At 45.0% G+C, this 13,889-nt stretch overlaps 1 protein-coding gene and 1 long non-coding RNA gene across 6 annotated transcripts in view; one reads left to right on the forward strand and one right to left on the reverse strand.

Annotated features, from left to right (window-relative positions):
• Positions 1-13,889, forward strand: part of LOC129383800 (uncharacterized) — a 111,322-nt gene that overhangs the window by 17,436 nt on the left and 79,997 nt on the right. The gene's annotated exons all lie outside the window — the stretch shown is intronic.
• LOC129383794 (uncharacterized) lies at positions 19-9,076 on the reverse strand. The gene is made up of 2 exons (XM_055068663.2): positions 7,839-9,076; positions 19-4,099 (listed from the first exon to the last, which is right to left on the reverse strand). The coding sequence occupies exons 1-2, from the start codon at positions 9,074-9,076 to the stop codon at positions 3,145-3,147; spliced, it is 2,193 nt and encodes a 730-aa protein (XP_054924638.2). The 3' UTR covers positions 19-3,144.

Consider the following 13,889-nt stretch of genomic DNA (forward strand, 5'->3'; position numbering starts at 1 on the left):
AAAGAGACATTGCACAGGTCAAATGTAAGAACATCTTTATTGCAGCCACTTTTCAAATGGCAAATTAGTATGAACAACGTACTGCAGTGCATACTCAAAGTTAGTGCAAATGTAGAAATCAGCTTGCAACGTTTCAATAGCGCTGGATACCCTGTTTTGGAGAGCAGAGAAAGACAATTTCGTATTGGTTTCTGCAGGCACATTGCAATGTCTAAAACAAGATAGCACCAGAACCTACTCGCAAGTATGAATAGTATCACTGCTTGTCTAGATGGCTGCACCGTGCAGGCCACTCACATTAAAGCTAAGGCCCCTTCATCACACATGTCCAGCAGTGCAAGCACTCTCACACAACCATTACTAATTCAAGTAGGTGCGATTACTGAAGTGCTGTCAATGAATACCATCTCGCAGTTATGCTCTGATCTGCCTTTATCCTGGCTTGCCAGTGCAATATTGCCATTGGTTGTCACTCCAGCACAGTCACTTTCTTTTCAAAATATCATTCAAAGATGCTTCCACCTTTTCATATCCACCATCGGTAACGACGATCAAGCTACTGCAAATGGAGTCATATCGCTTATCATAATGAAAGTACAAACAACTTGTAATACTGCTCATAATAATGCTTGTCTTCCCACATGGAATTGGTTAAAATGAAAGTGCAAACAGCTAAAGATAAAATACAAAATGAAGAGAATCGGGGCACCTTCATAGTGATGCTGTCTTTTGTTTCTAATTTTTGGAAACTAAGGTTAACATGAGTGAGGTTAACACCTACAAAATAGTTCCAGCAGCGACAAAATGTTTTAGCTACTTACCATTGCGGAGTAGAATAATAAAACTCCCCACATACACAGCTACTAGTCTACAATTTGTTAAAGGGTTGGTCTCTATGCAGTATTTTACGATGTGCAGGGGACACAATACACAAAATGAGACCGCAATTTTCAAAACACACGTTTATGGTGCTTTCTGTCTACAATTGTTTCGTTAATTGGCCCTTCAAACTAGCCTTGCACAGTATAGATAAAGGAAAGACGACTGCAACTGGGACAACTAAAGCGGCAATATCCAATTACCGGCATGCAACAGACAAAAAACCATTAGCATGACATAGATGCAGTGTTTATTGTAATTTTACCCGCACTTCACAGTGCCTGACAATGAATGAAGCAGTACTGAGTAACAAATAATGCGACAAGCAACTTACATTTATACAGTATGAATCGAAAGAAGTCTTAATTGCCTTCATCAAGGTATCACAGAATGTGCACAGGAAGAAAGTTCCCGTTAAAATGAGGTCAGCCTTACCCAGAAGAGCACAGCTATGGTCTGGCAATTCAGAACACCCAGAATTACAATTGCGTCAGAATAAATGTAATGAAATATCTAACAAACAACACTCTATCTACAATGAACATATATAAAGGGCAGAAATTAAAAAAATTATCTGAGGGAGACAAATGCTGCCAGTTTTTCAGTATCACAAAAGCAGCACAGAATTACTGCTGAGCAGCAGAGCCCTCAACAAGTGTAGAGCTTTATCATAATTCAGTATACACTCCATTAAATTGGCAAGAATGTACAGTGCTCAATTGGCACGTGGTTCCCGTTAGTAGGCATTCATTTCATAGCGAATTCCTAATTAAGCACAAACGGCCTATCCTACAGAACAGCTCAACAATCATAAATTTCTCCTGAAAGGTGCCCTATATAGGTATGAGCATTTCGACTGGACAAGCACTGTATGTTCTAACATCTCGTCATCATTACATGTGGCAAACATTGGCTCGCTGACTCATGGAATCATTGCACTTGGCAGAAATAATTGCAGGAAGAGAGTAGAAGCAAGGCAGACGGAACAGATGCTTCCGTGCCTCAACATGCCTTTCCTCTGTTCCCAATACATTACAAACTACCTAGCCCAACATTCGAGCATGCTAAACCATATCGAGGGAGAGGCAACAAATTTCTTTAAAAAGCGTGCACCCTCTCCAACATCGGCCCTAATCGCCTTTTCAAGAAGAGGTGACATTTGCTGCATTCTTATGATACCTCAATCAAGGGTTACTCTATCACTGCAGTGTAGTGCATAAATATCGACCTACCATATTAAACTTTTTACTTAGTAAAGTTACATATGGTGAGGCGAAACTGACAAACACGAGTAGCTGCAGGCTTTCCGAGGCTGGCATGCAGTGCGCCGTATGTGATTAGCAGCCACTCATGGTATTGCCTTTTGTACTTTGTGAAAGAAGCAATGTGAGCTATTGATAAGACATTAAGGTCGCCATGGCTTCGTCAAAAAGACATTTCTGCACCTTCCCAGATTTTCCCTTTCTTTCTCTTTTTCGTGTATGTGCATATCGATATACTGTGTGCCTACCGTGATCATTTCAGCCTGTGCGAGGCACTAGTTGGCAACAAGAAAGTACAAGCGTCATCATGTGATGTCACGGCAATCGGAACTGAGCAAAGATCTTAAGCATATAGAGAAGAATTGTGGGGTTTTACATGCCACAACACAATGTGATTAAGAGGCATGGCTGAGTCGAGGACTAGCATGAACAGATAACTTTTGCATCTTCTTTCTTTTCCACCACTATGCGACCTTTCAATTGTTGGTAAGGGTTTCTGTTGTTCTTGTTTAACTTGGCTTGCAGCCTACCTTTCCAAACAATGCAGCACCCACTTGGTTCAACACGCTTAAAGGGATGCTAAAGAGAAATGTTCAGTAAAAATAGATTAATAGATTACATTTCTGGAATGCAAGGAGGGTAGTTTCTTGTGTCACGAGATTTTGAAAGCTTCTGCTTAGGACAAGGTAACAATTGATCGATAAACAGGGACTGGTTTGCATTCTCTAAACAAACATTTACAACACAGCAGGTATCAAGCACGTTTACTGAACAAAAGCAGGCTAATCATGTCAATGTACTTAGCACTCTGTGATGCCGTACTAGCATATCGGCCTTGCTGTTTGGGCATGAAATTCAAGAACGATCAATTTCGCCAAACATCACCTTATTGTTGCTAATAATGAGCCATAATAAATTATAACATAGTTGACAATGCACAAATGTGCCTCTGTCGAAAAATACCTACGTAAACATGAGGCTCCACCAGATTTACCCAAATAAATTACGGCTGTCTAGTAGGGTTGCTGCAATCTACAGAGACGACATCTGACAGCTTGAGATATCGTGCTATGGCAGAGAGGCACTCGTAATTCAAGGCGTGAATGTCTCGTCCCTTGCCAAGGTGGAAAACAACACTTTCTCTCACAATGCCCGCTAGTTGAAAGTAGTTTGACTGAATGTAACGCTTTGCCAACACTACGGCCTTTTTTGCCTTATCCTCAGTCTGTTTGGTCACTTTCATTAAGTGTGGAACAAGTGACGCCTTTTCACTGAGGGCTTCGAATGCCACTGCAGCCTGCCTATCTAGGCTCTGGTGTGTGAGAAATCTCACAGCCATGTTCAGAAGACAGGTGTTCCGTCGAATGGAGGTGAACATACGGGAAGACACGTGGTTTGCATATGTCACGGCGCTCAGCGTCAAATCGACAATAGATTGGTTTTCCACCAGGGCACGCGAAAGAATGGCAAGGCGTTTAGTGCACATGGAGTCCCCAGTGTTCAACTTCAGGTTGGTGATTGCGGTGTTCTTTGTCAGCATAAAAGCAATTGACTTGAGAGACTTCAAGGATACTTTATAGCTTTTCAAACATACTTGACTCACAGTGGTATTTGTCGCGAGCGCCTCGGCGACCATGCCAAGCAGCCCATGGGTCCTAATATTAAGATTCTGGATAGTTTGGTTCAAGGCGAGCACACAGCACAACGCAACAGCGACTTGTTTGCGATCTCCTAAATCGACTGTTACAGTTCGCACATATTCATTTGTGGCGAGATTTTGAAGCAGCGCACAAACGCTCATTTCAGTGAGTTTGGAGGCATCGCTTAGGTCGAGTTCTGTGAGCGACTTTGAACCAAGTGCCACGGCTGCAGACAGTGGAGGAAGGTCGGGCTCGGCCCAAGACATCTGGATACGGTTGTAGCCTTCGGCTTGTGCCATTTCAAAGGAGAGAGTTGACCTGCGTTGAAAAGCCCACTGTCATTCATCCTGCATAGGTTTAAAGAGGTTGCATATATATTTTTGCTAGAGCCTGTATCAGCGTTAAGGATAGTGTATTACTCCGCATGACAATAGTTCCAAAAGAAGACGAAACAGTTCATCTTTTTAGACAATATTGTTTGGTAAATCATCAAATGGAACTTTTCCCATTTCCCGTGCCCTGTGTTGATGATACCATTGATTAAACCAGTGAATGTACATGGTTTTTCAAGAATTGACCTATGCAAAGAGTATTGGCAGGTGCCTCTCACAGATGAGATTAAACGGTTCACTACTTTCGTGACACCCTTTGAAGTCCATGAATAGGCTCCCTTTTGGTGCTTGAGGCTGGTTTCAGAAAATGGCTAATGAAGGATTAGAAAAATTCCTAGGCCTATATTGTAGTTTGTAAATAAATAACATACTGATCTACTCACAACGAAAACTAGGTCATGACAAGCACTTCATACACATACTCAGTGCTCTGAGCCAAGAAAAGTTAAAGGGACCCTGAAACAATCTTGTACAACCGTACTGAGTCATTAGGGTAACCCTTCTGGTCATTAATAAATGCATACAAGTTCCACCCTTCAAGCATGTAATTTATTATGAGGTTTTAAACATGTACACCGCAACCGATCGCAGCATGCAACTTGCCCGAGTTTTCAGCCGCCCCTGACCAGACGATGCAAGGCGAGTTCCTAGGGCGCATCATCATAATTTTTCCAATCTTATGGTGAACAAATGTCATTCGTAATAGTAGGAATGTTAGTTAAGTTGTTTCTATAAAAAAGAAAGTAAACGACACAGAATGCACAAGGGAAATTTATCACTACTTTCTCAAGCACTTCCGGCACAAAGCAAGCGTTGCCTGTAACAACAAGCACCATGTTGACGCTAGCTGTGCAGTCTGTGTTGGTCTCTATCTGTCTTTTTGTAACCACCATAGTTCCCCCTTGCGTTGTGGGCTGTGAACGCAGCGATCGGTAACATGTCAAGCTGCGACACTGTGTACCTCTGCAAGGCCAACATGCAAGCAGAGTGGCTGCAGTGCTGGTTGTCGATATCCAATCAGCACCATCATCTACACATTTGCAACCATCACTTCACGGCAAAGGATTACTACCACAATAGTGTCTCATGTGTCTGGTATGCAGGTAAATGCAAGCATATTGGGCTTGGGCGTTTCATAAGTTGAGTGAAGGCACAAACGTGAATGGCCAGCATGGTGCAGCCAACTGGTGGTACAGAGTTCAATCCTTCCTCAAGATCCGCGTGGAGCCCAGCCAGATCTACTCATGCGATATTACCCAAAACGTTAGCTGCAGGCTACGAGATGCCAACCATGCGTCGCCATGCCACTCAGTTGGCGACGCCAAACTTGGCTTGGCGTTGTCTGCGAAACTGTTAACGAAGGGGGGAAGTGCTCATAGACAGTTCTACGACAGTGGCGAAACTCTGCAGTGCATGAACAAAAAAAAGGAACCGGAGTGAACTGCGAGAGACAGGAAAAAAACTATTCTCTTGTGGCACATAACACGCCTTCCCTGTGTTAAAAGGAACTAGGAACAAACTTACTTACTAACCAAACACAGAACTAATACAGCAGTAATGAAGCGTATTCTACTTTGCTACTTGTGTGAATTTTCGACAGGAGTGTAACTGTGAACAGATCATTTGTTCCGAATGTTTAAAAATTTTGCACTTGCTTATGAGAGAGAGAAGAAACATTATTAATGAATGGTCCGGCAGTTTTGTTGTGGTGGCCTCAGGTGGCGGCTCGAAGTCCTTGGACTTGGGCGGCATCTTCGGCTTGCCAGACGGTTCAGTGCTGGTCTGCCAACCACTTGCTTAAGCATTTTTCTAAATGTTTAAAAGGTTCTGCAGTTGGTAACAGCAATATTAGCTCTTAGTTTGGCTAGTTAAGCTCTGCGCCACCAGGTGGCTGGGCCATGCAGACTGATCAGGCCACTCACGTACGTCTGTGCTAAACCTCCTTCATCACAGCAATAGTTGCATGGACGGACTTTAGCTTATGCGTTCACCCATGCAGCTCATAATGCATGCTGCTTCAACAGCTGCCGCTTGAGATCAACCGCCCAGCAGCTCGCAGTGACGTTAGAGAGGCTTTGCGTGCTGGCTCCGAAACGACCAGAAGTAGACATGACCTCCCACCATGATGCAAAGCCAGTGAAGGTGTAGCTTAGCTCCGATCACTTGCTGAACAAGTTGAGGAGAAAAGCATGGCTATGGTGGTTGGAAACTTGCAATTGTCCGTAGCTCTCTTAATATGAGAGACCTCACATAAATTGTGATGCGAACGTTTTCCTACGTATCTACAAACTTTGTCCAAACCGTTTATGGGACTCTCTGAAGATAAACACAAGAAAAAGTCAGCTCTCCCAAATAAATATAGTATTCTTACTAAGAATGTTTGATGGCCACACCAAGAGCACGAAAGGAATCAGTTCAACATATGCGCCAGCTTGCGAAGCCCCACGACCTACCATTACTGTCTACCTTTCTTGGATCAGTGGGGCATTTCAGAACTCCCATTCCAGCGTATGTAACAAAGACTACACGCTTGACAGCCCTACTGGAGAAGTCAAAGTATGGTCAAAGGAATGCGACGAGATGTAAAATTACTTGGTGCAAGCCACTTCATCAGATTCTACACTTGTTCTCCCTGATTTCAGCCTTCCATTTGAACTCTGCACAGATGCTTCAAGTTTTGTAAATGTACTGCACCAGAGACGTGATGGAGACATCTCATTGTCAGCTGAAAGTTATTGGATATTATTTTTAGACCTCTTCGAAAGGTCAATAGAATCACCCTACCACCAAAACAGAGGCGCTAGCGAAGGTCATCGGTATTCGTTATTTCCACTCCCACTTGGAAGTGCACCAACTCAGGTTATTCACCGGTAATCAAGCTCACAGCCACCTCTTAAGTTTAGCCCAAACAAATTGATGACCTGTGAGATGAATAGGCGAAATGCAGCAATTCACTTTTGACGTCACACACCGGCCTAGGGAAAAACTGCCAGATGCAGATGCCCTGTAAGGACTCTACATACAGGTGAAAGACCAGCATGTGTACATAAATTACTTGGCTCCTTGAGAAGGCACCACGGAGGTAGCACTGCAGAATAGGACGCTAAATGTTCCAGAATCAGCTGCACCACTCACTGCCTTTCATACAATAAAAGTCCTGTAAATTGAATGTATGCATTTGCCGAGGTAAGGCTTGTTTGAGTTGGACGCACACTTTTGTGTGAACCATTAGAGAAGGGAAGGAATCCTAAAGCTGCTTTTCAGGACAATAGGAAGCTTTATGAGTAGCGCCTCCCTGTTGCTTTACGTCACCAAAAAGCCAAGTTTGTACAACCTTTACATTCTTTTATTACTCTATACATTCAAATGCCTGACTGATAGCACCCCCACACTTTTGCTTCCCTATTTCTACAGCACCCTAATATCAATGTTATTTTTGGTATAATTCTGAAGCACTTATTTCGGCTCTGGCCGGGAACAGTGTCACCTGCTGTTTCAGCAAAAAGCCGCTATACAACCCTCCATGTAGCAACCCTACATTCAACAACATAGAAAATAAAACCGTATAAAAGAACAGTGACATGCAGAAATTGACCCTGAAAACTGTTCTTTTACATGTGCGTGGCTTTGAACGCATCTGTCCGTTGGATAGGCAATTCAGTTACCTTTCCAGTTCTGTAGCTTCAACTTCAGAAAACAGCACACTCTTTAGCGTCTTGTTATTTCGCAGCATACTGCAAAACGTGTTGACAGCACGTACAGTCACGGTGTTATACCTCAGATCCAGGAACTCGAGAGCGGAGTTCTCCTTAAGCTTATGAGCAAGTGTCACCATTGAGTCGGCATCGAGATAAGTGCCCTTTAATTCCAACTTTGTCAGCCCTACGTTGCTACGCAGTGCTGTCGCGAGTGACTCTGCATTACTGTCGCAGATGTTGCAACCGTTCAGGTTCAAGTGCTTCAGGGTCTTGTTCGCGATTAGCGCTTCAAAAAGGGGCACGAAGCGCGTGTAGCACCGAACAATGTGAAGCTCCAGTAGGGACGTATTGGCCTTGAGTGCCTCTGCTAAGGTGAATAGGTTGACGTAGTCGTCCAGACCCTGGTCGAGCATCAGTTTGGTCAAGGACTTCGCGACGCGCATTAGGCTCGCGATAGAGTTCACGCTTTCCCGTGAAATATCGTTCGCGACGACAGACAGCTCGCCGAGGAAGCGACAGCACTGCAGCGCTCGCAAGAGGCAGTCCATGGAATTCTGCGACATGTTATTATAGGAGATGGAAACCGCAGTAAGGTGGCTCGCGTTTCGTGTTAGCAAATTTGCTACGGATCTCGACATTGATGCATTGATGGTGAACCGGGAAAATTCGAAGCTCTTGAGCTGTCCAAGGCCAGCCAGCCCTTCGGAAAGCTCTTCTTCGCAGTAAGGTTTTTTGTTGGCACCGCGGAGCTGCAGATGCTGCACGTTGACGCTCCTGCCTAGCGCCAACGCGAGGGTGGAGGCCGGTCCATACAATAACGACCTCGGGTCTGCCATCACGATGCGCTGAACGCACCGATGCGTCTTCGGCAGCCAGCACAAGACGTAAGCGGCGTCGTAAAGTTCGTCGTCGCCGAGCTGACGCCGACGTGTCCGCGTCGACCGGATGGCCAGCTTGGCCGGCTCGGTTTCGACAAGTTCGAAGCTCACCGGGTGCAAGACTTTGCTCCATCGATCGAGGTCGTGGCAAAGCCAGCAATCGGCGTGGCTATCGTCATACTCACAAGCGCGGTCGAAGTCCAGCCCTCGCTTTGTTAGGCGAGCCACGATCTGTTCGGAGTAAGGCATGATGCTCTCGTGACCGCCAGCGGCTGTGCCTTCCGACGCAAGGCCCGCGACTGTCTCACCTCCGTCGGTCGCGGACATCCCCTCACAGTAGGGACAGATCTGCTGCAATTGAATAACTTCCACACTCGTCGACGGCAGCGCTAGCAGGGCCCGGTTTTGCCGGGCGGCTTGATGCACGTGTCGATCCTTCGCACGGTGTCACAAGCATAGAGTTACCATGTCACAATCATCATCATCAGCCTAGTTACGCCCACTGCAGGGCAAAGGCCTCTCCCATACTTCAACTACCCCGGTCATGTACTAATTGTGGCCATGTTGTCCCTGCAAACGTCTTAATGTCATCCGCCCACCTAACTTTCTGCCGCCCCCTACTACGCTCTACTACAAGGGACCAAATAAAGAAAGCCAGCCACAGGGCCAAAGCCAAAGTCGCACTACGATTGCACCACACCTTGAAAGAACATCGGGGTGTCCCGACGGCTGCCGCTTCTGCGGGAACGCCGAAATAAAATAGATTTTGCGCTTACTGCTAAATTGTTGTTTCTCAAATTTCGCAGAAACATCGAATTTTGAAACCTACATAGAGTAAAACCTCGGATCGCACGGCAATCTGGCACGGCATACCGCGACTACTGTCAAAATACGCGGTATTTTGCGCAAAACCACGTCAAGCCTATGAAAAAAATAAAAGAAAAAGCTATGTTTCTGTACAGCATAATCGTTCACTGCGGCGTATTTGATTACATTATATTTGAATCTACGCAAAAATTATAATATTATAAAAGGTTAATTTTTTTAATGACAAAACAATAAAAATTGCAAAGCCACACAGCTTGGCTTATTTTGAGCTTCGGCTAGTTTCGATTCTGGTTTCGGCCAAGCAGCGTCGTTACTGCGGGTCTGTACATCGCAAATAGAAATCAAACCACCGGGAAACGCGAAGTCTTTGAAAGTTGGGCCAATGAAGACATGGGTCACTCTGCATCGGGCCTGATGCTGCTACCCGTGACCTCGCTCGTACAAGAGATGTGCCTTTTTCACCGCACATCTTACTAATTTTATACATACACACACATATATGTATATTTTGCTACACGCGTGTGGCATTTGATTACTTGAACGAGGCGCATGGGCGCAATCACTCGAGAAAAGAGAAGGAAGAACGAACTGGGATCGTGCGGTGAATCTAACCGGTCAGCGCTGCAACCGCTTGCACTTAGGCCTTCCAAAATACGTTGCAAATGCCGTATTATACATGGAAGCAAGAATCCCACCCATATTATGCCGATTTCACCTTCTGACCGTTCAGACCTTCTTAAGGCTATATGAAACACCATTAAACCGTCCTCAAATTATTTTCATCTCCGATGCAGAATTATTTTTTCCTGTTCATTGGCCCAGGTTTCACTAGACCACAGATTATATTTGTGCAAACATTACTTGAACCACTAAATGTGCAAATTCGCGAGGTGCTTCATGATAATACGCATTCAAATTACCCAGAGATCAGGTTCGACGACATTTTCCCAAACCACGCGAAACTACTCCCTTACGGCATCTTAAACGCCATGTTGCAAGACCACCTAAGCACCCTAGAAACAAACATTATCATTGCAACAGATGCCTCACAGTGCCAGGAAAAAGCTGGCATTGGAATATTTTGTCCTGCGCTCGACTGGTCTTTTTCTTTAAGATTGCCTGATCTTGTGCCTATTTTTCTGGCCGAGTTGTTAGCAGTAATCCTAGCTTTACGTAAATGAGACCAAATGATTACAACGGCTGCTATTCTTACTGACTCCCTTTCTGTATGCTCTTGCCTTACCGCTACTAATGAGTCACCCATGCTAAAGCTCTTCCACTTACTAGTTCCTGCCCATGTGCAATGTATTCATTTGATTTGGGTGCCTGGTCGTACGGTTTGTTTTTTAATGAAACTGCCGATTCACATGGCACGTGCATCACTATCCGGCCCTGTTCTTCCTATTCTACCAGTGACAGCACAGATCACGGCGGCAAGATTTCGGATGAGATCAATTAGATTAGCCTTATCAAACCCACATTTGACAGCTTCTCCAGAGTATAAACACCTGGCATTTCCTTGGCACAGCGAATCTTGTTACACAAAGATGCTTGAGGTCTGCCTCACCAAATTACGCTGCCGCATTCCCTCCCTAAATTTCTATTTACACAGGTCGGGTTTGGTACCCTCTCCCCTCTGTTCTTTTTGTGAGGAGGAGGAGACGATACAGCACTTTCTTCTATCTTGTCGCCGCTTTGCTGCGTTAAGAAAAAGATTGTTGGAGATACCTTTTCGAAGAATTGGCCGAAATTCGTTCGGGGCGTCCACTTTGGGATTCAGCCACAGGGATGCATGCTTCGCTGTCCAAACATTCCTTACAGAATCTAAACTAATGCCCTGCTAAATTCTTTTTTTTTATTACTTTTAAATTAATTATTTATCATTCAACAGCACCTTCCTGATTTTATTTTAGCCGGTAATTCAACCCTATTCAATGCTATTCCCATAGATAGTAGGAAATTTAGGCTCTATATTATTTTGGAATAATCCACCCATTTCTTGGCCAATCCCCCATCGTGGGTAGGAGCCACACGTGCCAAAGGCTACAACAACAACAACCGCTTTTGTAAATATAACGTGTAAATACTTGCTCGTCTTACTGACTCGTCCTTCGCGTAACGTTGTGGTGGAGGTAGAACGTTCCCGGTCCCCGGTCCTCGCCACGGAGCTCCGAAGCGGCCGCACCGTCTTCTTCTCGATCAGCCATGGCGTTTACGCTACAGGCGTGCGTCTATTTGTCGTACAAAAATCCCTCACGTGACCTGATCCTAGGTGCCTAGGGACAGCATCATTTAGGGATTTTTGAGAAGGCGCGATGCTGGCGCCGAGCGACGCCGTGGCGTGTTCGTCCTCGGCGTGATCGTTCTCTGGGCCGCGCGTTGTTCAACATTGCCAGCGCCTCCTTGACATTGCTCATGTAATCGTGCGTGCGTTGCTTGTGTGTTGGTTGTAGGTTCTGTGTTACTTGGCGAAAAGCCGTGAGTAGTGGCGGTGCGGCAATTGCGGGTTTGGCCTCGATGAGCTCTGGCACTACAGAATCTGCGTTGTGTGACCCGTGCTTTCTTGAGAACCCGGCGGTGGTGACAATTGAAATATCGAAGTGGCCTAGCGCCTCGGCAGCGAAGTTCTGCGAACCGCGATGTGGCGTCGCCGTGTCCGACTTTGCTTAACGGACATCGAGGGATGTGCTGCTCGCTGCAAGTCATGTAAATGCAACTGCGTCGACCGCCCATTGTTCAGCGCTGAATGTGTGTTTGGTGTGCTGTGCTTGAAACGATTGATGCAGCCGTGCAGCGGGGGTGGCGGAGGAGCAGAGTGGCTTAGGGTTTGCGCGTTCACATACATGTGCTCCCGTCTTGGTCTCATTAACGGCTGTCGCGGGATTGTGGTGTGCTAGCTCCTTGCCTAGTATGAAGTTTACGACGCTAACACACAGCATGTTCACGTTTTTCCGCGCTATATGTCATTTGCATGACGGCCGAGTTGAAAACGAGACATATAGTGGTCTTTGCGTTTGTGTGTTGTAAATTACTTTCTATTGTGGAAGTTCTGGGAGTCTTATTACGCAAGGAGTGCGAACGTAAACATAAACACATATGTGTGTCTGAAATTTTGAATTACCCATAATACCCTTTACAACTGATAAGTGGGCTACACGGCCTATGTGAATTAGCTACCGTATATTGCGACGCTCTTCCGTGTGGTAGACTGATGCATGGTGCGCGTTTACTTCTTGCTGTTGTAAAAACCACTTGTTTATTCACTCAATACAAATGTACGGCTTCTTCGCCGCAGTACATTTTAGTTACGCGGTGAAGCATACTAAAAGTGGGAGGGGGCCGCTATCAGCCAGCATAGTATGTCCACTTAGGTGAACTGAGAGGCGGCGGCTGCGCAAGTGTATAATTGAAGAAGTCTTATGTCCAGTGACAGTGGCCCCTTTTCACTTTTAGTATGCTTCACTGCAGTACATTGCTTAGGCTTCACCGCGAAATAATAGTGTATTGCGAGAAAGATAATCGTAAAAAGCCTAATTATGCAACGTTTCTTTTGTAGCTTGCTACACCGCAATACAGGGGTGTAGATAAGCATCGTGCAGTAAAGCATACTAAGAATGGAAAGGGCACATAGGTTTACACTGTGCTCATTACTTTCAATTGTGACATAATTTGCAAGTGCATCTGTGCTCGTGGTAAGCTTCATTGACAATTCTTTGTACATTACAAATTAATATTGCAATGAAGCTTACTAAAGCACATTCGCCATTATGGTACGTGTTATTCACCTTCAATGCAGGAGCACAATGCGGATTCTTGCCCCTGGACTGCACGTGCTCTTTGACAATTGAATCATTGTTCATATGCGCACTGGTACTTTACTCTAAACTGGAGGGCTCAAGTTGATATGAAAGCACAACTTTTATTAAGGGGACAAGATGTTGCCAAGATGGTTGCAGCACAGCTTTTTTTCTTTCTTCCAGGCACCTTTTCTACTTGAAGCTTCCATTGCAGTGTTTTGAACATCATTGAACCAGCACATAGTGTATATAAATATTGGACACTGATTGGGAACATCACCTAAGTTCATGCCTATATATAGTAAAAAGATGTAGCACGACCAGACAAAATAAAAGAAGGGGGTGGGCTGTAGCAATACTAAGTGTTAAATGGTGCTTTATCCTTTCCCTTGAGTTTTCTGTTTTTGTGCTTTTTATGAATCCTCCGCAGTAACCATGCGAGTGCTGAGCTTGAGCTTGTTGGTTTCAAGTCTCATGGTTGTTACTAACAGAACAGTGTGATAAACGAACAAGGG

The sequence above is a fragment of the Dermacentor andersoni genome, chromosome 9 (assembly GCF_023375885.2).
Source record: "Dermacentor andersoni chromosome 9, qqDerAnde1_hic_scaffold, whole genome shotgun sequence".
NCBI lineage: Eukaryota > Metazoa > Arthropoda > Arachnida > Ixodida > Ixodidae > Dermacentor > Dermacentor andersoni.

Bases quoted from the DNA above. Each gene is read 5' to 3' on its own strand.
- LOC129383794 (XM_055068663.2), bottom strand. From the start codon at position 9,076: ATGTCCGCGACCGACGGAGGTGAGACAGTCGCGGGCCTTGCGTCGGAA. The intron at 4,100-7,838 runs GTAACTGAATTG...TTTTCAACGCAG, and splicing joins GAAGCTACAGAACTGGAAAG to GTCAACTCTCTCCTTTGAAA.